This window comes from Amblyomma mixtum, chromosome 5, assembly GCF_055824585.1.
Source record: "Amblyomma mixtum isolate Tamu chromosome 5, ASM5582458v1, whole genome shotgun sequence".
NCBI classification, from domain to species: domain Eukaryota; kingdom Metazoa; phylum Arthropoda; class Arachnida; order Ixodida; family Ixodidae; genus Amblyomma; species Amblyomma mixtum.
Genome location: NC_143016.1, coordinates 93,271,885 through 93,294,429, shown reverse-complemented (window position 1 = coordinate 93,294,429; position 22,545 = coordinate 93,271,885). Strand labels below are relative to the sequence as shown.

The 22,545-nt window shown below is 44.2% G+C and overlaps 2 protein-coding genes across 2 annotated transcripts; both read right to left on the bottom strand.

The window, feature by feature from the left end:
- Nucleotides 1–5,279: 5,279 nt before the first annotated feature.
- Ccm3 (programmed cell death protein 10 Ccm3) lies at nucleotides 5,280–14,551 on the bottom strand. The gene is made up of 8 exons (XM_089545592.1): nucleotides 14,348–14,551; nucleotides 13,716–13,769; nucleotides 13,092–13,215; nucleotides 12,773–12,899; nucleotides 11,757–11,838; nucleotides 10,786–10,868; nucleotides 8,613–8,705; nucleotides 5,280–6,875 (listed from the first exon to the last, which is right to left on the bottom strand). The coding sequence occupies exons 1-7, from the start codon at nucleotides 14,417–14,419 to the stop codon at nucleotides 8,621–8,623; spliced, it is 627 nt and encodes a 208-aa protein (XP_089401718.1). The 5' UTR covers nucleotides 14,420–14,551; the 3' UTR covers nucleotides 5,280–6,875; nucleotides 8,613–8,620.
- A 1,842-nt stretch (nucleotides 14,552–16,393) lies between these two features.
- On the bottom strand, nucleotides 16,394–22,458 carry LOC149343066 (stress-associated endoplasmic reticulum protein 2). The gene is made up of 3 exons (XM_089545588.1): nucleotides 22,281–22,458; nucleotides 21,303–21,375; nucleotides 16,394–16,717 (listed from the first exon to the last, which is right to left on the bottom strand). The coding sequence occupies exons 1-3, from the start codon at nucleotides 22,362–22,364 to the stop codon at nucleotides 16,680–16,682; spliced, it is 195 nt and encodes a 64-aa protein (XP_089401714.1). The 5' UTR covers nucleotides 22,365–22,458; the 3' UTR covers nucleotides 16,394–16,679.
- Nucleotides 22,459–22,545: the final 87 nt, after the last annotated feature.

Genomic DNA, 22,545 nt, shown 5'->3' with positions numbered 1-22,545 from the left:
CCTGGTTGACGTGTATGCTAGGTGGAAATGTTGGGGCAGCTCCTACATAGCATTCCTAGCAAAGGCCTGGAAGCAGAGGTGTCTCGCAGTAAGTATTTGAAGCTTTTCTTTTTTAACAGCCTTATGTTCGTCCACAAAAACTGTCTACTTGTTCAACAAGCAGAATTCTCGACGCAATCTAGGCTACTCATGCTGACTGAAAAATTAATTAGGTCAAAAGTTCTCTCCAGTAGCATTCTCGCGCCGAGAATGGGACAGATACACCGCCTTCCCTTTCCTCATTTTCGTTTATCCTTTTGGCCAATGGCAAAAATTTTCGGAGCCCCGCTATATATGGCACCTCTTTCACTCCTTCCTCCATCCTTTCTCCCTAGAGTGACGCTGCACTGCTGGGGTGTCTACCCAGAATAAATCGATACCGTGCCTTTCATTTCCTTATTTTCAGTTCTCCCTTTAGCCTATCATGAGACGTTATGGGCTTCGGACAATGGCCGACTTTCTGCTATGAATACTCGGGCATAATTCAAACAAATATGAGATCCTTAATTCATTTTAATGGCCTGCAACCGTGCTTTTCAGATACTACCATTTTTGAGCGCACTAAAAGCATAGCCCAGAAAGGCAGTATGTGCACAAGCGCTACCTTCCACATAACTTCTTATGAACACTTTTTAAGTGCAGATACTTGTATTCTACAGTTAGTTGCTATTGGATTTAAGCTGTTAGTTTTCATTTAGTGAAAACATGTGTAACAATAAGTCACTCAAAAGGTATAGCCACTATGGCTCTTGCTTTTCTGTACGCTACACAGCATAGCCCTCTTACAGCCATACCATATGGTATGACCTTTTTGCACACTATATAGTGTGCTAAAAGGTCTTAAAGGGATTTCCCCAGGTACAGCTTGCCACTTTAATAGTCATAAAATTGACTCCAGATCATGGTTTTCTGTTATTAATGACATGAAACCGTTACTTATGCTAACCGGAGAAAAAATTTAACACTGCCAATCTCTTAATTTAAGAGTTTTGCAAAGTGCGCTGTTGTGTTCTCCCTCCAATTTGCATTGCCAAAAGAGCCCGCAATTGTCTAAGCATTTACTTATGCCATTGTCCTTTTTGCCTTGCGCTTTTAGCTCGACTGTTCGCCTGACCGACTTCAACACCGAGGATGTGGCGTCCGGTCACTGCGGCTAGCGACATCGGCCACGGAAGACGTGTTCTAGGCAACATCCCCTGTCGAAATTTCAGACCTGCTTAGGGCTTGCATAGACAGGCATTGAGAAAAGGCGCAGCGAAGGACGTACGTGATGGAAGAATATGACAAAAGCACCTGTGCAAGCATATGCAGGCTACCATTGCGGCACCCATGATAGGCTTGCTGACTTGCCTCTACGTGCTTCGTGAGATCCGGGTGCACTAACTGCTCGCAATACCCAAACAGCCTCGCTTCACGAAGACTCTCTATCAGCAGCAAGAATCTGCGAGATATTGCCTTTCCGTCACGTAATCCGGTTACCCTTGCCAGTGCCCTTGCCCATGCTAGATTCGTTGTCATGCTATTCATTCAAAACAGAGCCATTCTTGCGAAGGACGCAGTTTAGACCAATGCCAATAGGATACGCCACAAATCACAGATAACTGAACCGCATCACCAAGATATAATGTGCAAAAAGCCAGCACACATTTGAAAAAGTTGAAGGTCAGCAATTATTAAGAAGTGTGTCAAGATTTTTGTACTTATGTCAAAGGCACGTCCGCGCAAACCTTTGTCAGAAAGAATGTTGCAAGCAGTGCTGCTGCAAAATAACCTATATACTGCAGCTATAGAGGTTGCCGATGTTGCAATGAATTTATTAAACCAGAATCAGTCGCTCGACCTCAATCCTCATGTCTTGCACCTTTTCAAGAGAAGAAATCATAAGACCTTTGCCATTTCTAATGCGCTGCCACACAATCTAACGCGATACCTTCCTTCAGACCTTGCAGCTGTTTTTGTGACGTACAGCTAATAACAGCTAGTGCTGTGTTGCGTATGCGTACATGTGGCACAGGTGTGCTGTGAATATTCTTGGCTGGCTCAGTGAAAAACATAAAAGTAAATAAAGAAACAGTAGTGCACTTCTCCCGTGGAGCAACAACTACTTTTTTTTCCCCCCAGTAAATAACATTTATTCCTCCTCCTCTCACATTTTCTTTTAAGCGCAGCAGTGTGTGTCCGGTTAGGAACACTAACGATCAATAAATTAAAGTTGGTCTATGCAGATCAGAGTGTTCTAATGGCAGAGGCTACTTTCACTGAAAACTATACTTTTAAAAGCTAGAAAAACAGAACTTTGGAGAATGACGCGATAGCGTTAATGGGTCCCTTCAATGGCCTGCAGTCCTCTCTGCTTATCACTTCGCAGACACAGACACTTTTTTTATTTTTTAAATTTTTTTTAATTCATCACAAGTCGCACAAGGCCTCCCTTTAACAATTAAAGACCCTCGGCCATTCTTCAATGGCCTTGGGGTAATGTGCCCGACTCGTGACCAAAGGGTCCCAGGTTAGATTCACATCTCACCCAAATTTTCATTTCAGCGTAATTTACATTTTAACATACCTCGGCACCATGAGGGGTGGCTCAGTCACACTCACAGCCACACACACACGTGAGTGTTGCGTGTGAGTGAGGCAATATATGAGTGCACACAGCTGGTTATGGCACTTGGCTGCTTACCCAAAAGACATGGGTTCGATCCTGGGCATGGCGGTCGAATTTCAATGGAGGCGAAATTAGAGCCCCGTGTACTGTGTTATGTCAGTGCACTTTAAAGAACCCCAAGTGGTTGAAATTTCCGGAGCTCTTCACCACGGCGTCCCTCACAGCCCGAGTCGCTTCGGGATGTTAAACCCCCATAAACCAAACTCATGAATGTGTCGACCTATTCATTCTAATAGTGTTTGAGTCATGTTTAGCTACCTTTTAAAATCACAATTTATCTGACTCAATAATTTCAAATCTGTCTGACGTCACGACCCTGTAACCAATGGGAATTTTGTTCTTGCAACTCCCAAGGTTTCTGCCGAAAGCGCGCTCTAACGCTATCACGTTAAAATACATTGGCCAGCACTGGCTGTTTTAACAAGCAAACTATGATGACGTCAGGATCAAATTTTCATAGCAGATTTCTGAGGCAAGGCTATACCACAATTTCCTTCCAAAGAGTAACCCCGGAGTTCATGAATATGAATTGAAGGGCAGGAGAAATTTCGTTTCCAAATGAGGGGCGGGAGAAGTCCATTTTCTCAGAAGAAAGCGTATTCTGCTACCTAACAAACACCAATGTGACCGTGGTGTTTCTCACGACCTCATGCAGCAGTCAAGACGGAAATCTGGGCTAGTCTGCGGCTTCATGTGTTCTGTATGCTCATTTTGCTTGTTCCTCGCGTGAAGTGCGTTTTACAGTGTTAGCTGTATTTAGGTCTTTTCTCAGTTTAACGCAGTTGGTGTCATCCACACCAAGGCGGGCGTGGATGCCATGGCAACGCGTCGCACATCATGCCAATTGGTCTGCATGGAATGACCTTGTGTGTAACGGCATTCCATACAGACCAATCAGCAAGCACAAAGGAATAAAACTACACAAGAATAAAAAAAAAATGACACCAAGCCCGTAAAAACACCCTGCTCTACAAACCACAAAGGCAGCAAAGCAAAGCAACTGAGAGACTCAGGTTGAGGCCACAGAGGATGAAACAAAGTAAACAAAGTGACGTAACGTGACCTTGCAGTTAGTCTTCAGGCTGCAATCAAAGCATTCCCCAGAGTATCTGGACAATCCACAAGGCTACAGCTGCTCGGTATGCAACCGGTTGCCATTCAAAAGCAGTGTCTGCCCCAGCAGCTGATACTCGCTCGACATGTTCTGTTAGCGACCTCTTGATGATCCGGCTGTACCAACACTTGACCATTCACAACCATCCTGCAAGTTTTTTGGACATTGCGATTTCCCCGCATAAAGATCTCACATGAATGTACAGTGCAGCGGGTCCATGCGGGAACCCAGGGTCAGTGTCCCAAATCCCTTGGTCATTAAACTTAAAGGGGCTGCGAAACACTGCTTGGGGGGATACCGGCTATACTTCAGGTGGGTTGCTTATGTCACACAGATGCTGACTTAAAAAGAATTACAGGAATCGATGCAAAGGAACGGGAGTTATTCAGTGAAGAAATTTCAAAATACAAGCAAACAAAATGCAGCCCTCAACTCGATTTTGGCGGGGCTTCCCATTCCTATTTCGCTCTCCCAATGACGGCACCTGGCGCAACCAATCAAAACAACCAGCCAGAGCACGTCGCGGAAGTTTGTACTCCATGGTTGCCTGCTCTCTGTAACTCGTTCTTGCTGAGACTGGCAGCGTCGTTTCCATGCCAGAGCACCCCTGGTGGTGTATTTTTATTTTACTTGCTTTGCAGGGCTTTTATCTAAGACAAACAAGTTCTTTTTGTTGATCTAACATAAAACGCAGACAGGTGACAAAATGTCTCTCTATTTATTCACACAATTTGCAGTATATTTACTGTTTGTCCGATCAAGCTCGCGCCAGGTGATGTCATATCCGCTGCTAAAAACCCGCCATTGTGTGGCGACACCATCAGAGCCATGGAGTTGGTTTTGGGAGGACATTAAAATATTAAAAAACGGAATATACGCGGTATTACCGGCGCTAATAGCACCAATATAACTCACTGTATGCAATCAACAGGCAAAACAGTTAACTAAGATTGTGTTTCTGGGCCCCTTTAATTCTCTCTCACATGCCAACATTCCACAAGAGTTTATATGGTATGCAAAAGTGACAGATCTAAGCCTTACTGTTTGCTTAGCTGAACCCATTACCAGCATCCAAATTCCCTTCCCCCACAACCCATCCCTTCCGGCTACTCCCCAAAGGAGTCTTCCTGGGCCCACTCCCCCAGCAGTTTTTTTTTAGAGTAGCTTCCTCCCTAATATTTTCTCACCCTCGGGTGTGTCAAAAACATTTTCCCCAAAGACTTGTTCATTTATCTTTACGACTGTTGTGTGTCTGTGGTGCAGGCAAGGGCTCATTACTTTCAAATCTTTTCTTGATAGCCTTAACTTATGCAATGCTTCATCTCAGCAGCGAGAACAGAGCGTCCTTCTTAAGCCTCAATACTGTTCTCATCTTCTATGCAAAAGAAAATTACCATGAGCTTAGAAATCACTGCTATCCGCACAAAGATAAGTGATCTGAGGAACACTTCACAAATATTGGTAAAAGCATTTTCTTTAATAATGCTACATTATACACAAAATTTTCCTAGAAAAGAGATGCAATATGCAACAATTGTTCTGCACATGCAGTCAACAATCAACCGGGAGGGAGTAAGGCAAACAATGCCAACTATGTGCCAGGTGAACACGATGGCCACGGAACTTCAAAGCAATGCTCACAATGGGTGTGCAAAAGATCAACAACTGCAGCCACAAAATGTGTCGCACAGTCTCATTACCATGCCTCTCTGCTGAAGTGCCCAGGCAATATACTTTGCAAGCTTTGTCTCAAGCTCATAAGCACGGGGATAAAGTTAGCACAAAAAATTGTGCATCTGTGAGGCAGATGCCTTGCCAGACAGTACACTCGGGTTTAAAATTTAAGCTTAGTCTCAAGCTCATAAGCACGGGGAGAAAGTTAGCAAACAAAATTGCGAATCTGTGAGGCAGATGCCTTGCCAGACAGTACACTCGGGTTTAAAATTTAAGCTTAGTCTCAAGCTCACAAGCACGGGGAGAAAGTTAGCAAACAAAATTGCGAATCTGTGAGGCAGATGCCTTGCCACACACTACACTCGGGTTTAAAATTTTAGCAAATTTTTGGCCAGCCATGGAGGACAAGCCAGCATTTTGCATGTGCCTCTTTAAAACAACATGACGCTACGCTATATCAGATTCATTCTGCAGCACCACAAAAATAAATTGTAGAAATGCGTTAAACAAAACCCATCAGGCGTAATGCTAATCAGGCACCCACACACAAGTGCAGATGCCTACTATGAGACTAACCGATCGAAGCAACTTCATCAATGCATACTCTGAAGTTCAGTGGCCAGAGCAGGCCTGTACAATTACGGGCCAGTGAAATGAAAGGAATGTTCTGAACAACCACGACAGAGAATTCGACCAGTGAACGGCACTTATTGCAATGAACTCCTAGTGGTATCACCGGCAACATGAACACATACAAGGTAGGGGCACAATCCAATCGTTTTGTGCGCCTGCAGCAGTATGCACTTACAGAAAACCATTTACTTGCACATAACACTCGTCTATCACACAATTTTTTTCCAAGAGTACCACAAGCTTCCCTCCTGTCAGCAATAATGGCTCCTTTGGCACCTCATGTAGCTAAAACAAATAATCAATCTGATTTGTGTCAAAGGTGAATTCATCATGTATAGCTCTTATAATAAGCACTGAAAAACATTCTCTGAGGGTCAACTGAAGTGCCACTTTCCTGTACTGCCGTAAGTTCACTGGTGTCTAGACTAAACTGAACAAAAAAATGTGTTCTCACAACCAAAGAAACACTGCAGCCAGTGACAAGCTCACTGACACGCTACCCCTGTTATATTACAGACCAACACAGTGACAGGATCTCGTATTAGCGTCCCCACACCACTTTGCTAACCAGTGTAAAGGTGGATGAAACAATGCAGTGGTTAGGTTTTAGTACAGCACTGACAGGAGGCTGGCCCAGTCGCAGTCGACCATGCCTCTACCACAGCTGCCCAGCGTACAACACTGCCTCCTTGAATCTGAGCGGGGCTGCAGTGCTCGATGCCTTGTCCAGTGTTCAACCTGACACATCTACAGTAAGAGAGAAAAAGAAAGAAGTGAGAATTTCATCTCCTTGTGTCACCTTTAGCACAATATGTGACAAGTTTGATTTATGTGGTTTCACGTCCCAAAACGACTCAGGCTGGGGATGCTGTATTGGAGGGCACTGGTAATTTCGAACACCCGAGTTTTTTCAACGCGCACTAACATCCCACAGTACAAAAGCCTCTAGTATTTCGCCTCCATCGAAACGCAACAGCCGTGGCTGTAATCGAACCCATGTCTTTCGAGTCAGCAGCAGAGCACCACAACCCCTAGCCACCGCGGCAACTGTACTTCCACATATATACTAAATTTACACAAGTGGCCACATAGTAATGCAATTCTGGGTTCCATAAAAAAATCTCATTTGAAATTTCCCATATTTGACAACTTTAGCAAGCCTCCTGAACTCGCTGTAGCCACTCACTTCGGCTCATCGTTGTGGACATCGTTCAAGGAATTTGATGCATAGATATCGCGCACAACCTGAAGCCAGCTGCTGATTAACAATACACAGGTAAGGACTAAATGTCAATTCACATTGAAGCTTCAATGAATCGCAGCATGGACACAGTACATGTACATGAGTATGGTTGTGCTTTTTCCTAACGCGTTATTCTCTATTGCTTGACTGCCTTTCATAGCTTAGGCCTGCTTCCACAAGACAAAAAAAAAAAATGAAATTTACAGTACTTATGATGGAACTGTAATTACAATGTGCAATACCTGTCGCAATTTTGCTAACATACAGCCTTAGACAAAAATATGGAGCCATGCAGTGGGGCTCTCTAGCATATCTGGGAGCCTTAACCCTTTCAGGCGCTTTGTACACAATTGTGTTAGCGGCCAACTTACAGCCTTTTCTGAGAAACTGGAGCACTTAACAGTGATTTCATTATTTCAGTCAAATTGAGCGCCTTTCTTGTTGCAAATAAGTTGCTTTTTTGTACTATGTAGCGAATGCAGTAAATATTATTTCAGTAAGAGTGAGCTTGGTAGCACTTTGTCCGCCGTTTTTGTGCAGGCAGATTTTGCCGCGACTGAAAACATCGATTGTTTTTGCTCAGTTTCGAGCGTAATGTGATTCTTAGAAACACAAAGCGATTCCACGAACCCTTGGGGGTTTATCTGACACACGAGAACATTTCGATGTTATTATTTCGAACAAATCTGACACTTTGTACGGAATTCTCCGCGTCGTTGTAAAAACTTACTTGCTGGCCTTTCACGTTCGATAACTAACAAACTCCTTTTCTTGAGGCCTGAATATACTACTTAGATGAAAAAACAATTCATTTCAGTCAAAACAAAAAATGGCGCCTGAAAGGGCTAAGCTTGGAAGCACTGACGCTTCCACTGATGCAAAACGAGCCAGGCTGCACAGCTAAGAAAACCCCCTTGGGCTGTGTGTTTTTGATAAGGGCTGTACTTCTCACAGAACAAGTTGTAAAAGTCTAACAGGCTTACAATAATATTAAAGGGGCTCTGAAACACCTTCTTAGGAAGTACACAAACTCCAAAGAACCTGCAAACACGCATGAAAGTTGGCCAGCCCTTTCCGGTTACTTTTCCATGCTCACACCCTCCTCTTTCGTGCTTCCGTGTACGCTGGTTAAGAGATGGCTATTAGTTAGAGGCCACGCAGCTGCGTCGCTCCAGCGGGTCAGGCTGAAGCCAAGTCAATGACAGCTACAAATGGAGAATAATGCATGGCAGGCTTCTCACCTAGCCGCTCAGTCACACTCATTCTTGACGGTGACCATAATGTGGTTTGTCTGGTAGATGAGGTATACTGCACTGACGAAAACTGCCTGGACCCTGGAAAGAATGCACGGGGATGGGATTTGAAAAAAAAGTACAGTAGCAAGAGCAAGAGCAGCTGTAGAATATTACGTAAGAATAAAAAACAGCCATCCTGCACTGTTCCAGTGCAGTGGACCAGAGCCAATGTTATGCTTAACGTCACAGATATTTTCTGTGGCAATACAGAAGTCAGAAATTCACAATCGCACGCCTGCTATACTAAGCACAATGGACTAGCCCATCATAAAGACACCTTTGCTACACATAGTGGCCTCTTTCAGCACATGCTAATTTAAAATTTAAGCACACTGGACTGTGAACTGCCCATGCCATGGCACACAGCAATGCGATGACGAGAGAGGAGGAAACACCGGATGACCCCTCCAAGAGAAGAGAGTCATCTCCCGAGCAGCAGAGTAGTATGGGGGAAACGTAGAAGGGCTGTTTGATAAATTCTGCTACCTCTACCGCACTTTTTTGTAACGTGATAGGAATGAAACATGCTAGGTTCAAATGGGACTTTGGAATGTAATCTTTCCCAGGAGCATGTCACTCTGCAATAGAGTCCCTACCAGCAGCAATGCACTTCAGCCACTTGTGTCTGCGTGCAATCATACATGAAGGCTGTTCTTGACACATCCTCAGGTGCTTATTTACCTTGGGAAGCAGTCAGAGGTCTGATAGCACTAACTACGAGCTGTAAAGTTAGTGAGGCAAAACAGCTGCCCTCACTTTATATAACAATACAGAGACTAGCACAGCAGTGGCATACTTGTCTCGGTGCTAGTGAAGATTGTATTAAAAAAACGGATGAAAAAGATTGCAGGGGACACTTAAGCTCCGCCTTGAAGGTGTGACGTGAGAGTGTAATGGGTTAATTCGCATATATGCAGATCATTCTCTAGTTTACATTCATAGATCCCTGGGAGTCCCCATACCCATCCTGACACAGTCGTTCAGCGGTTAAGCGATGCATCACTGCCCTGCGATGGCAGGTGCTCCCAGCGGTGGACCCTGTGTGCTCTTCCTGAGCGACCAATCATAGCTTTAACTTAACTGCCACCTGCCCCAGTGGGTAGTTTGCTCACTGTCCAGTGGGCAGGTTCTGATGACGCTGCGAGGTCATGTGACCTAGGTGGCCCACCTGCCTCCCAGGTTGCTTGCTCGCTGGACACCACCTGCCAGAGTCATGCTCGTGGTTTGTCACTCACACTGCCAACGCCGGATTTTATGGGCAACACTACCGCGTTAAAATGATATAATGCTTGCAAAAGGGTGACTCTATAACTTTTGCTTCAATTTAGTGCACTTGAATTCCATCATGCAATGAAAGAGTTACCGTATTTATTCACACACAGGTCGACCCTTTCTTTTTTAAATCGTGCTCCACAAAAACCTGGCTACAAACTTTGAAAAAGGAAGGAATTTAGTAACACCAACAATGCTACTATGAAAAGCTATGCGCTCTGGCTGCCGTCAAGTCTTCAGGCAGTTGCTGCCACCATTACAGCTAGAGAGTTTCATTCAACCCATGTTTTCTTAAGATTTAGACAAGGCCAATACGAAGACAATACCAGAACTCCACCGCGTTGGCCATATGCTTTAGACACATCACTGTAAAAGCTAAATCGCTCAGTTGCCGAGCCACACAGCGAGTCATGCCTTTCGAAAGTGACTGCATGGTTTGCTTCTCACTCATATAGCAGAGCCTTTACGGCTTCCCTAAAGGTAAAAGAAAGCTCTGAAAGGCAAGGGAACTGGTTCGCCTTACCTTATAAAAGCTTAGAGCTTGAGGATGGTATAAGTGCTCCCCAATACGACTGAGAAGCAAACCATACAGCCTGGTTACAAAGACTGTGTGTATGCTGGGACAACTGCAGAGCTGAATTGTTTAAATTTCCATGAATGATCTTCCCAGCTTAAACTGTTTCCTTATGGCACATAATCTGACTAATCTGGACATTTAGATGTGAACAAGACAGATGGCCAGCACAAGCTGAGAAACAGGATTACAGACAGAAACCTAACACAAGTGCATTGCGCCACCATGTTGAAGGCTGAAAGAATGGGAAAAAAAAGTGAAATGTCTACTCACTGTCCTTCTTTGAAGAACTCCTTTAAGGTGTTGCTAAAGCGTTTGGAGTATTTTACAAACTCCCGCTTCCGATGCTCCAAGGCCTGCAGCAAATATTGCCAAGTACATACATAAAGGTCACTCTGGTTGCATAAAAAAGCTAGTGATTACATTGACAATGAAAAGAAGGCACTCTGAATTTTCTTTCTAATCAAGGCGACTTCCAAATTGTGCTCCTGTTTCCTTGGGCTCCTCCAAAACCTTGACTGGCACTCAAAGGCCCTCGCAAAAGCAAAGTTACTTTTTCAACAACTGCTACACACAAGAGTGAACAACTATGAACATATGTAAAGGAACAGTGACAGAAGTGCCCACGGTGTGCAAATGGAATTAAATTAACGCTTCGATCTGTGAGAGTCTGATCACTGGATCAGGCAAGCACTAAGTAGCACTTCTAGATTTTTTTTTCCCATAATTCACAACCTGACACACAACAGGGTGAATAGACCTCATGGCTTGCAAACAAAACACTGAAACATCTTGTGACACTTCCCAAAGCAGCCAAATGCTCCCACAAATGCATACACACATGCGCATACTTATGAGGTGGCCACTAGATGTCAGGATGTTTTGCACAATGTCTATATTATTCTTTAACACCGCCTTAGCTGAAACAGCACAAAAAAAAAGGCAGACAACAGACTATAGTGGATGGAATATTTTCATACATTTATGACTAAACCAATAGCACTAAATTTGCAGTTCTGTGTTCCGTCCACTACGTTTTATTGTCTGAGTGTTTTCGGTGCCAACCATTCCAGCTAAGTATGCGCCAACAAGCCAGCAAGAATATTTTAACAATGCCATTTAATGAAGTAAACAGAAAACTGTGTCTGTCGGCTAGGCGCATAAAATGGACAAGAATGCTATAACATATGATGCTTGTGACAGTCAAGTGCAAACCCGAAGCAAAAAATAAAAAGGAAAAGCACCTGCTTCCTGTATGGAGATGGGATATATGTAGAAACATCATTCACAGCATCCAATAATTTCTTGATCGCACTGGCAATCTCCCTGCATGAGAAAAAAATGTCATCCTTAAGAACATGCACTGCCGCAAAAAGTTGTGATTCAAGCTGAAGCAGCATTGTACATTTTTGGTTAAAAATATGATCACACTAAATTTGCAGTTCTTAACTTCTTTGCCGTTTCTGTGCCTAAAGTTAAGGTTTCTTGTTGCCATTGGTCTTGGGTAATTGATAAGAGGCCACACACAAATTTCAGTGTTTCCCCAATAGTACTACGTAATGCTCAGTAACATTCGCTGAGATGTCTCTTTGATCAGTCCCATAATAATTCATAAGTCAGGATGTGTCATTTCAATCTTACAGACATCCACATGGTTATCAGTTTTACTCAGGACAGCTTAATTAAAGGGATGCCACAAGATGAAAATTACTGCACATTGCCTAGATTTCAAAGTTCAGAGTTTCTTGCTGCCACTAGTGCTGGGTAATTGATGATATCTGCATTTAAACCCCACGCACAACTTTTAGTTTGGTTTATGATTGGTTGGATGAGGTTTAATGTCCCAAAGTGACTCAGGCTTATTTTGATGCCATAGTTGACGGCTCCAGATAATTTCAACCACCTGGGATTCTTTAATGTGCATAAACATCGCACCAAACACGAGCCACTAGAACCTCGCCTCCATCAAAATGCGACCACCACGGCTGGGATCAAAACCGTGTCTCTTCGGTCAGCAGCCAAGCACAATAACTACTGAGCCACCGCAGCAGCTACACACGCCTCCTAGAACTCTCTAATGTTCAAGATTAAGCAGCATATGGTATTATGTGCAATGTATAATTTCCAAACATTTAAAAACATTCACATGTAGGAACTTCTTGTAGACGGCCATTCAAGTATGTGCAGTATGACTTACATTGAGGTGAAAACTACCAACATAGCAAGTATCTGTTTGCAAGGACAAATGACAGGCACTTACTTGATTGTGTCCAGGAACGTCTTGCGGTCATTTATTTCATCAGGAATACGACTGAGAACCTTCTTAAGGTATGATGCACGCCGATTGAATTCTTGAAATGCATCTTCTGTCCTAGAGCACTTGAGGTCTGCAATTTTTAAATTTTATCGCACATGAGCCTGACTAACCAGATAGATGCGTTCTAACAAAGCACTACTAAACAAGACGAAAAAAAGTAGTCCGAAAAAGATTAGATGACACGCTGAACAACAAAATAGTATCCCTTCCACCTTTTAAGCCTCCTGATTGTCAAGTGCAGGGACTGCTAAACACAACATACCTTCATTGTCAGGAATGGATCCTTGAAGCTTCAGCAAGCACTCAGTAACATTCACGGATATGTCTGTCTCTTTGATCAGTCCCATGACGAGGTCATACAAGAAGCCAGGATGTGCCACTTCAACCTTAACAAGAGACATGTACACAGTTAGCAATGTTCTCAAGTCAGCCGAAAATGCTGCAACTTCATTTTACTTAATCCACTGACCGTAAATGGTGGCAGGATTTAATTTTAATTGCTTATGGTTTAATGCACTGCCAATGACCAGGTGGTTGCATTACATTACATGTGCATCAAGAGTGGCGCTGCGATTTTCAAGACTTCACTGTATCTTTCAATCTCGGTGTTGAGAGAGATAGCAGGTCAAAGCATATCATAACACGGCCTCACAATGAGGATTTTTCGTGCTTTGCTGACCAACGTACTGCTCAAAGGTAGCTCGCAAAAGACGGAACTATAGGTACTCGGAACAAATTCTTCCTCTTTGCAGCTGACGAGTGCTGCAACTTCATTCGACAGAAACTGACATCAGCCTTGGCACGGCAGCGCAAGCGAGTGCCAAGATTCCGCCGGCATTTCGACAACACGAACAAAAAAGTGTTTGAAGACGGTTCCGACACTTACCTTGGTCACAGCTCCTTTTAATGTCTGGGCCGCACCTAGGTCTTTTCTTTCCAACTATGCACACAAAAAGAGAAATAAACAAAGGCTGAGACTTTTCGCACGCTATTGCGCGAAGTTAGGGCAGCCAAAACACCACTGTATGTACGGAAGCTTCAACGCTCGATTTAGCAAGAACACCAGCGGACACAAGAAGGCGGATGGGCGATTTTGATCTCTTCCCGTTCGAGAAGGAAGGCCCCCAGGCACTCGTATTATAAAGTAGTAAGGCCGGGTAACGGGACAGTGACACAGACAGACGGAATATGAACGAGCGCTTAGTGTCAGAAGGTCAGCGAGAACTAAAGATTAAAAAAAGCGTCCGTGCGACTATTCGCAAGAAGGCCACCAACAGACGCGCCGATATAGCGAGTGCTATATCGCGTATTTGCCCGACAGGTCTCCGTATGCGTGTGGACGGTTTAAGTCACAACAAGCGTTGACAACAAATGAAGACGCTGCAAAGGGGCACCACGCAGGCCAGTAGGGGGGCTAAATTGGAAGCAAGCGTTGGTGGCGGCGGTAGGCAAGGGGATAGCGCTGACAGCTTGAAGCGGAAAGCCGCCGCGGAAACGGCACGGTTGGGGGCCACTCACTTTGTCCAATATAGGCCGGATCAGCACTGGAAGCACGAGCGATGAAACAGGAGACTCTTCTCCCATTGTCATGCTTCGGGTGTTTTGCTGTGGACCCGATGACACGCCGAAGAAAGCGAGATCGATTTCGCGATCAGCTGAACTGCCGACGACCTACACTAGCCAGATTAGCATCGCCACTTGTCACTTTCGGCGCGCCGCCGCTGAGCGACGCGTCGATCGCGAGCGCACTTCCGGCAGCAGGGCGGAAGACGCCGCGTCGTCTGCTGCTCGCGCTTTTTCTTAACTCCAGCCGCAGTATTTTCTTTCTCTATGGTAGCCTCATCGGTAGTTGGCTTGCCTTATTCATTTCGATCAACTTGCCTAGCCACAACATGCGTTTAGAGAAAAAGATCATGTAACTAAGGGATTAGAAAAAAAAAAGAAAACTCCTTCTGTGCCTCCTAGCATCTGTTTAGAATTTATTCCGCTCGTAGAAAAAAGACGTTTAGTGGACTAAATATATACTAAAGCAACAAAACAGGGCTAGCTAATGGCATTCATAACAAACTGCAAGCGTTCTGGCCTTCACCGCCATGAGCTTCGCTTTCCTACATCCAGACAGTTCCTTCCGTCGTGGTTATATCACGGTGATCGGTGCCGTGGGTGACACAACGCGGGGGGAGCGCAAGGAGAGGGAGAACCTGTTTTCGTGACCTGTCGCGAGAATTGCGATTGAAGTCACGTCGCGATGGGGAACGCAGTGCGGCCCTTTAAGAGCAAAAGGAAAAATGTACTACATACTCGGTTTCATCGAACCACTCTCCCCCCTTAGTAACGCGAAAGGCACGCGCCGTCGTGCTCGGTCTGCCGCGGCGAAGTTCCCTGACCGAACGGAACGAACTTGTCCGCGCAGAATGAATAAAAAGATAAATACATTTCATGCCAAGGCGATGAGCCAGCGTCGACGAGACGGTCGCTTCCTAGCTCCCGTCCGGCACTCTATAAAGTACATTGCTTGCTTTGCGAGCTCATTACCACAGACGAAGCGACGTCGCAGCAGGGTTCCAAGACTGCACACTGGGAAAATGGGATCGGCAGTAGACTTCTCGTACCTTTTTGGGGATCACCTTTTCCCGCAGCAGTTAGCTAATCTACACAATCCACCAACTACTTCAAATACTAACCAATTTCGGTTAAATTCACTACCACTTCCAAAGGCTCTCCTTTAATCAGCTAATGTATACCATCAGCGTCACATGAAAGGCAAACAGAAAAACAAAAATTTCATTTGGCACAAACTGAATACTGTAGCGTTCAATTTCCAATTCAATGAAGGGATGGTCTTTGCATGGAAGTGCTACTACCTTTGACAGTTGATATTTGTGCTTTAATGTTGGCACAGCAGTTGTCCTGTTCGAGTTTCATTTGCCACTGATGGTACTTATCACCCCCTCTCCAATAATGTTATTTTAGTACACAACCTCTTTTGAGACTAGCAGGTGTCCGCAAGAGCAGTCCTCAAAACAATGAAGAAGCAGCACACATTACAAGGAGAAAAATTTTATGGACCCACAAAGGATTTGCTCAAGGCACGAAAGTAGTCTTATGATGAAACCTGCCAACAATTTGGTGGAATTTGCCAGGTCTCCGATGTGGCAAATGTAAAAGGTCAGTCTTTCTCACCAAATCCATTCCTAGCCTCACCTCTGTGTAGTAAGTGCTGAAAGTAAAAGCCAGCTTGCATGCTTAAGCTAAGTACCAAATCTAGCCCTCACTGCACATACTACACACTGCAAGCATTGTTCGCTCATCGTTTAGAGTCTCTAACACAAAGCAAATCTGAAGCAATATTAAGCTCTCATCCTGAACTTCAACAGTGCACAGGAATATGTCGACAAAATAAGTATATCTGCCATATGTAGAAGGAAAAAAAAAAAGAACTCGCAGTGTGTGAATGCATTTCCAAATGTCAAAGTCCCTGCATCTCATGTCGTAAGCCTTTGACGCTCATGGCAAGTGCAAAGGCTGAGCAAAGGAAAAAAAAATAAAGGGAGTCATAACAGGCAGTTTTTTTGTACACAGTTAAAAAAAAGGAAGGGTTTATTTCTCAAAATATCTCTTAAAAAGCATCATCAGAAGCACAGAGCTTTTTTTTTCTTTTGTACAGCACACTTTGTAACAGTGTATGAAACAAAGGTATACGTGGTTGAGTGTTACATGTACACAATTTCCAGTTTGTTTCCAAAATCCAGCCTATGTGTGACGATGTTTTCTTTTGCACCCACTCCCGCCGCCGCCCCAGACGGGAAGCGGGCTCCTCATGGTCCACAGTCTCTGGAATGGGGGTTGTTCAGCCAAACCTGATGCTCTGAATGATCTGGAAAATGGCTGCACAAAGCAAACAGGAGAAAAGTGGGTGAAAACATGTTCCAAACGTTTAGCTGGACACTGAACAAAAATGTCACCAAAAATGACCATTCTTTGTTCAATATAGAAGAGAAAACCGTCAACCAAAGGTCACTCTCCCAGCATAGCTTCAAACATCACTGATTCCTTGGTATCGAATAAAACCCATTCCTTGTTATGTAGGTTTCAATGGTAGTTCATTTCAACAACTACTCGCTAAAGCACAGCTGACCGGTGTTACACAGCAAAGACGACTACCATTTAGCTCTCAATGTCAACACAGTTCAAATGAAATCACTGACTTTTAAATAAGTGAAAGGACGAACTGGTGATTGGTGGTCATGCCACACTAAGTCAGCTATATTTCCTCCGGAGTCCGGTCAGTGTTCTTATATTGCACAACAGATTGCTGTCCTGGTTAATGAAGACCCAATTCATCAGCTTTCACTGAAGAAATGTGCACAAATATATGAAAACGTGCAAAACAGCAAAAGAAAACTGCGGTCAAGTGCTGAAGCCCAGGGTACCTTTACAGGACAGTCTTTACTTTTCACGGTGTTGACATACACAAAGCTCAAACTTTGCGGAGATATTACGATTCAATGAGTGTTTAATATTAAAGGGGCACTCCATCCTGAGTTTTGATGCTTGCAGAAATAGTTTCCATAGCTCTTTAAGTTGATGTTTGTCCGGCGGCAGAAGACATTTGCTGTAGAGAAAATTGCAATGAAAACTTTTCCTGCCATTCAACTCAAATTGATAATGTCTACACCAAAAAGGACTATGTGATTTTCCTTTATTTATTCTATTTATTTTTATTTCACAGGTACTCCCAACCTTATGCAAGGTCTTGAGCAGGAGTGGGTGGACAAAAACACAGGAGATAAGATTTTAATCTCACAAAGAAAACAACGCAACAAAATTTTGAAGGGAATGAAAATGTAGCCTAGTCTGTGGGATACATGCGGGAAAAAAAAAAAAAAAAAAAACTTGATGAATCCCAGTTAGCCTGCGAAAATACCAGCTGCTCGCTCATAAAAAGACCTCTGTAGATACAAGTCACCTTACTAAACTACACTCAAAACTGTTGTAAATTAAGGTTAAATTATGCTCCTCTAGCTGTCATGAAAGAAACTTTGTAAAGCAACAGCACAGCCATATGTAAAAGAGCACAAATCACTTTTCTGATGACACAATCCTCATCAGCATCATTTCTAAAGCACTACATATTGTCAATCAGCAATGGCACAAGGCACCATACAGCAAGTTTCTTCACTTAAAGGACTTAAGCTGTAAACAACTTGTTTTATGAAGAAGAGACCCCCCCCCCTTCCGAAACATATCCCTTCTGTTTAACTGCAATCTTCCAAGGCCTTGCAATCAGGCTCGCAAAAACGCAGTTTAACTGCAATCTTCCAAGGCCCCATAATCAGGCTCGCGAAAACACAGTTTAGTTTAGCTGCAATCTTTCAAGGCCCCATAATCAGGCTCGCGAAAATGCAGTTAACTACTGCTGGCAAACAGATAAGCACTAATGGTAAGCAAAAGACATCAACAAGAAGCTGAAATTAGCCTGTAATCACTGCACACTTTGTTTGCACATGAACTACTTATGACAACTCAAAAATGAATTCTGCAAGAATCCAAAGTGCACTTTGCAACAATGAGTTGCACTCTTCCTTAGCCAAAAAAGCATCAGTTCAGCCGTACTGCTGCTAGACAAGGCCGATTCCTGCAGGCATCCTACTGCAAATACGTTATTAACTTAATCGGGATCACCCAACTAAGTTACGTGGCGATATGAGCAAAGCTGCGCTATGCCTCGAATACTCCTCAGCTAAAGCCTCCACCTTTCAGCCAAGACACTGAACACCAAGGTGCACATTTTCTGGTAACACTGCGGCCTCCAGCTTTTGATGCCATCTCAAAACTGCATAAAGTGCTGTTAATTATTATGCACTGTTTAAACTCCCTTCCACCCTCTTTTCCCTTGCAAGCCGCTCTTAGCAACCTCTGAAGTGTATGACATCATCTAAACATGTTGTGAACTACTGATGGCCTACATAACAGAAACCAATGCCTTTAGCTTGACACTTTTGCACCATTTTAGAATGGTGCAGCAACTCGATAATGACCCTAAACGCCACTAAATTTAGATGCACGTCCTTCTCTCCTAACACTGCTAATACGCCACTAGAGCTAGTTCAATCTTATAAGTACCTGGGTGTAACCCTCTCTCACGATCTGTCTTGGCGCGAACATGTTAACAATATCATCTCGACATTTAATAAAACTTTAGGCTTCTGGATACGCCATTTACGCAACACCTCGCCACAGGTTAACTTACTCTCGTACAAGACACCTGTTAGGCCTAAACTCAAATACGCCTCACCCATTTGGAACCCACATTAATTACATCTCATTGAGTCACTAAAATCTGTTCAAAATCGCACTACTAGATTCATTCGCTCCCTACACTCTTCCGACTTCAGCATTTCATCTTTAAAATCAGAATCCAGCTTGTCAGCGCTCTTTAGTCAACGCCGCAATGCCAGCCTGTCCTTGTATCACAAGTTCTTCTTTTCTTCCCTTAATCAAGCACTATACATCACAGTAGCGTCCCGCATATCTCACCGCACCAGCCATCAGTTTCATGTTGCACGCCCATGAGCTCGAACCGCTACATTCGCTGCTTCCTTTTTCTTTCAAACTGCCACAGACTGGAACAGCCTTCCCCAGACATCGCTGCTACCACATGTCCATATTTGTTTTAACAGCTTTTAAATGACAATTTTGTAAATGATTAAGTACCACGAAGACGTTTTTCTTTGTATAAGACCCACCCTTTATGTAATGCCCCCTACGGGGAACTTTAAGGTAATAAACTGAACCTGAAACTGAACCTGAATAAACTGAAACTGAATTATTTTAGATGCTTTGCATTGCTCTGAAAATGTGAAGCCCACTGAACACTGTAAAAATAGGGCCATTTATTTCCACGTAGCACCTGGCCCAGTTCATTAGCAAGTTTTCCAAAACTGATTTTATACTTTGAAATACTGAAAATTTTGAAGAAAAAAAATACATTTTCCACCGCTGAGAGCCGAGCTGAAGTATTGTACGGGGTCTAGCACCTACCCTAAACCATTTCAGAAAGGCTCCTGTTGATAACTACTGTTGACCTAATTCTTGTCATTATTAGCCTTTGCTACTTGAGGCTAGAGTTCATGTCTGGTTGGTCAGACAGCATCCGTTAGGAACACAGGTTGGCATCCTTAGAGCCAAAGCACTTAGAGTACTAGATGCAGAAGCCGAGAAGGCCTATGATAAGCACGTAAGCATTAAGAATGCAGAAAATAAGTGAAAGAAAACTACTTCCCTCACAAAAATTTCAGTAGATGGTCCATAGATTGTCCATAGACTCTATATGGACTGTCCACTGAAATTTCTGCAAGGATGCAATTAAGAAAAAAGAAAATATGAGTTAGTAAACACTTCCTTGGTGTGACTTAGCTATTTAGTTTTTGGAATTAGCGACAAAATGAGTGTTCATAGCAAATTCTCTCCAGCGTAAAAGTAACCCCAAAAAACCTAAATTACGGAAGACTAAAAAAAAGAAAGAATAAATTTGTATCCAATTTCTGACAAAAGAAAAGGACACTGTAATATTAACATAAATTTTCGCAAGTATAGAACCTGAGTAAGAAAGGGCATGTATAATTGTATATAGTGAGAAAGAGGAAAAAAAGTTGGATTGCAGCACAGTAGAGTAATGGCGGAAGATGCGAAAGAACGTTGTAGTTAAAATTCAACCACCACCCAATCCCATGACCCGAAATGCTACGACATCATGCAAATTAAATGCAGGCCTGCTGTTAACCCTGTACTTTGCATTGTGCATTAGTACACACTACCTGCCCGTCCTCGATCTGGCTTTGTTCACACCACTGCAAACGTCTGTCATTTCTCTCTCGCCCACCTTGACTTTAAAAAAATAACGCACGAGGCACCCGCTCACGCGAGCCCATTTCCAACGCTGCAAACAAAGCATTTTTCAATGTCCACATCACAACTGGGCCCATGTCCTCTGTCATTACAAGTACAATTCATCATCTTGGAGTTGTGTACAAAGGCAGCTGTGCCACTTCCAGTGCTGCTGCGCAAACACTACGGCAAACAGAAACTTTGCCAATGAAGACTCTTTCACAATGCGCTGCGTGCAGTACTAAAGCATCAACACGAATATAAAGTCGAAGAGCGTCAGCTTATAATTCTAACACTCACAATTTGTACTTATTCAGCAGCTAGGTGACACAAGGCAACAAGTGGAATAAATGCGTAAAAAAATGGCAAGATTCCGCATGCGCGTTATGCAGCTGCATTCATCATACTTATTAAACTGTCTCCACATTGTTCTCACGTAACCAAGATTTCTCCACCACACTAAAGTTTCGTTATCTGCGGTCACTTTCGAAGTTCGACGTCAGCCGCGATAAGAGCGGCGCCGCAACACTGAAGCGAACATCGCCAACGGAAAGCCATATGGGCAGCAGGGTAGTATACTCACCAGAGCCGCAGACTACAAAGATGAAGAAAGCAAGCAGCCACGGGCCAACTGGGTACTTGTCATCCTGGGGTTTCTGTTGGTAGCGAAAATTCGCAGGGGAGAGGGGAAAAAAAAAGGGAAGCCGACGTGTCAGCTGTGAGGTATACTACAAGGGCAACGTCGACAGCACGATGTGCGTCAGCGAGACAATCAGTGACACAGATGCGCTGCGGCGAAACAGGTGTCTGCGCTTCGCACGGACAAGGAAGCGGATACTGCCGACACGTTTGCGATCGCTCCCTAACCGCTTCTGCAGCCACTGCTGCCGAACCCGAAACAAATAGAGGAGCTAAAGAGGAAAGCGACCGTGCACAGCACACGCCAGCTGTAAGCAAAAGAGTGGGGCATGTGCTGACAGTAGTGCGCACCGTGAAGTCCGTAAAGCCGCGGACTGCAAAATAAGCGATCCATCGGCGAGCGGAAAGTCAGACGTCAGAGACTAACCACAAGCGCAGCTCTTATCACGCTCGTTATCATTTTTCGGAAAAAAACGTCCAGTTGCGACAGACGACCATATTTCACATGCACCGTGGCATGCCCGGCAAATGAGATATTTCGGGGTCTGCCTTCAAACCTCTACTGGAGGCGATCTCTCATCACCTAGATGAAAGATCATTAAATATGTAAGTACGCGGTGGAAATGACTACGTACGAGATCTGCCTGCAACGTCAGCGACAAAGCGACTACGCTTGACGCGTCGCCGAGGCCGCAAAAATCCGTTTACTCTGGCAGAGCGCCGGTTAATGTGCGTACCAATGCAATTGCGCGCGACGGAACTGTCAGAGACGACGCAAATACGCGTCCGAGATATCAAAATTTGTTTACATGCATGGCGTATGCGAATTACGTTTGATCGCTTGAGGCGATCTCGTCTCCCCCTTTTTGCTATTTTTTTGGTTTCGGCATATGCGGGGAGCGTGGCGGCGTGGTCTACTTACCGTCGTCTTGGGTACGTTTCCTCGGAGTACGACGTTTTTACTGGCCTTCTCGTTGGCCATGCGCATCCTCTGGCTCTGGACCATACTTGTGATTTTGGGTTGCGGGGCGACACGCAATCAAAAACACTCGCGTAGGCTCAACAGCGGAGGGCCGGAGGGCTCCCTCTTGCGCGAGCTAGCTTTTATACGAACCCTACGACGCCGCGTTGTACTCTTCCGCGCCATTAAAAAAAATAGTTCCTTGGTCCCATTCGGATCGGACACG

What these genes read in the sequence shown, in the direction of transcription:
- Ccm3 (XM_089545592.1), bottom strand. Translation starts at nt 14,419, where the DNA reads ATGACAATGGGAGAAGAGTCTCCTGTTTCATCGCTCGTGCTTCCAGTG. An exon ending in ACGTTCCTGGACACAATCAA is followed by an intron (nt 11,839 to 12,772) that starts GTAAGTGCCTGT and finishes TTTCTCATGCAG; the next exon opens with GGAGATTGCCAGTGCGATCA. An exon ending in GAGTTCTTCAAAGAAGGACA is followed by an intron (nt 8,706 to 10,785) that starts GTGAGTAGACAT and finishes CATTCTTTCCAG; the next exon opens with GGTCCAGGCAGTTTTCGTCA.
- LOC149343066 (XM_089545588.1), bottom strand. Translation starts at nt 22,364, where the DNA reads ATGGTCCAGAGCCAGAGGATGCGCATGGCCAACGAGAAGGCCAGTAAA. An exon ending in GAAACGTACCCAAGACGACG is followed by an intron (nt 21,376 to 22,280) that starts GTAAGTAGACCA and finishes CGCTACCAACAG; the next exon opens with AAACCCCAGGATGACAAGTA. An exon ending in CTTTGTAGTCTGCGGCTCTG is followed by an intron (nt 16,718 to 21,302) that starts GTGAGTATACTA and finishes TGCTTTGTGCAG; the next exon opens with CCATTTTCCAGATCATTCAG.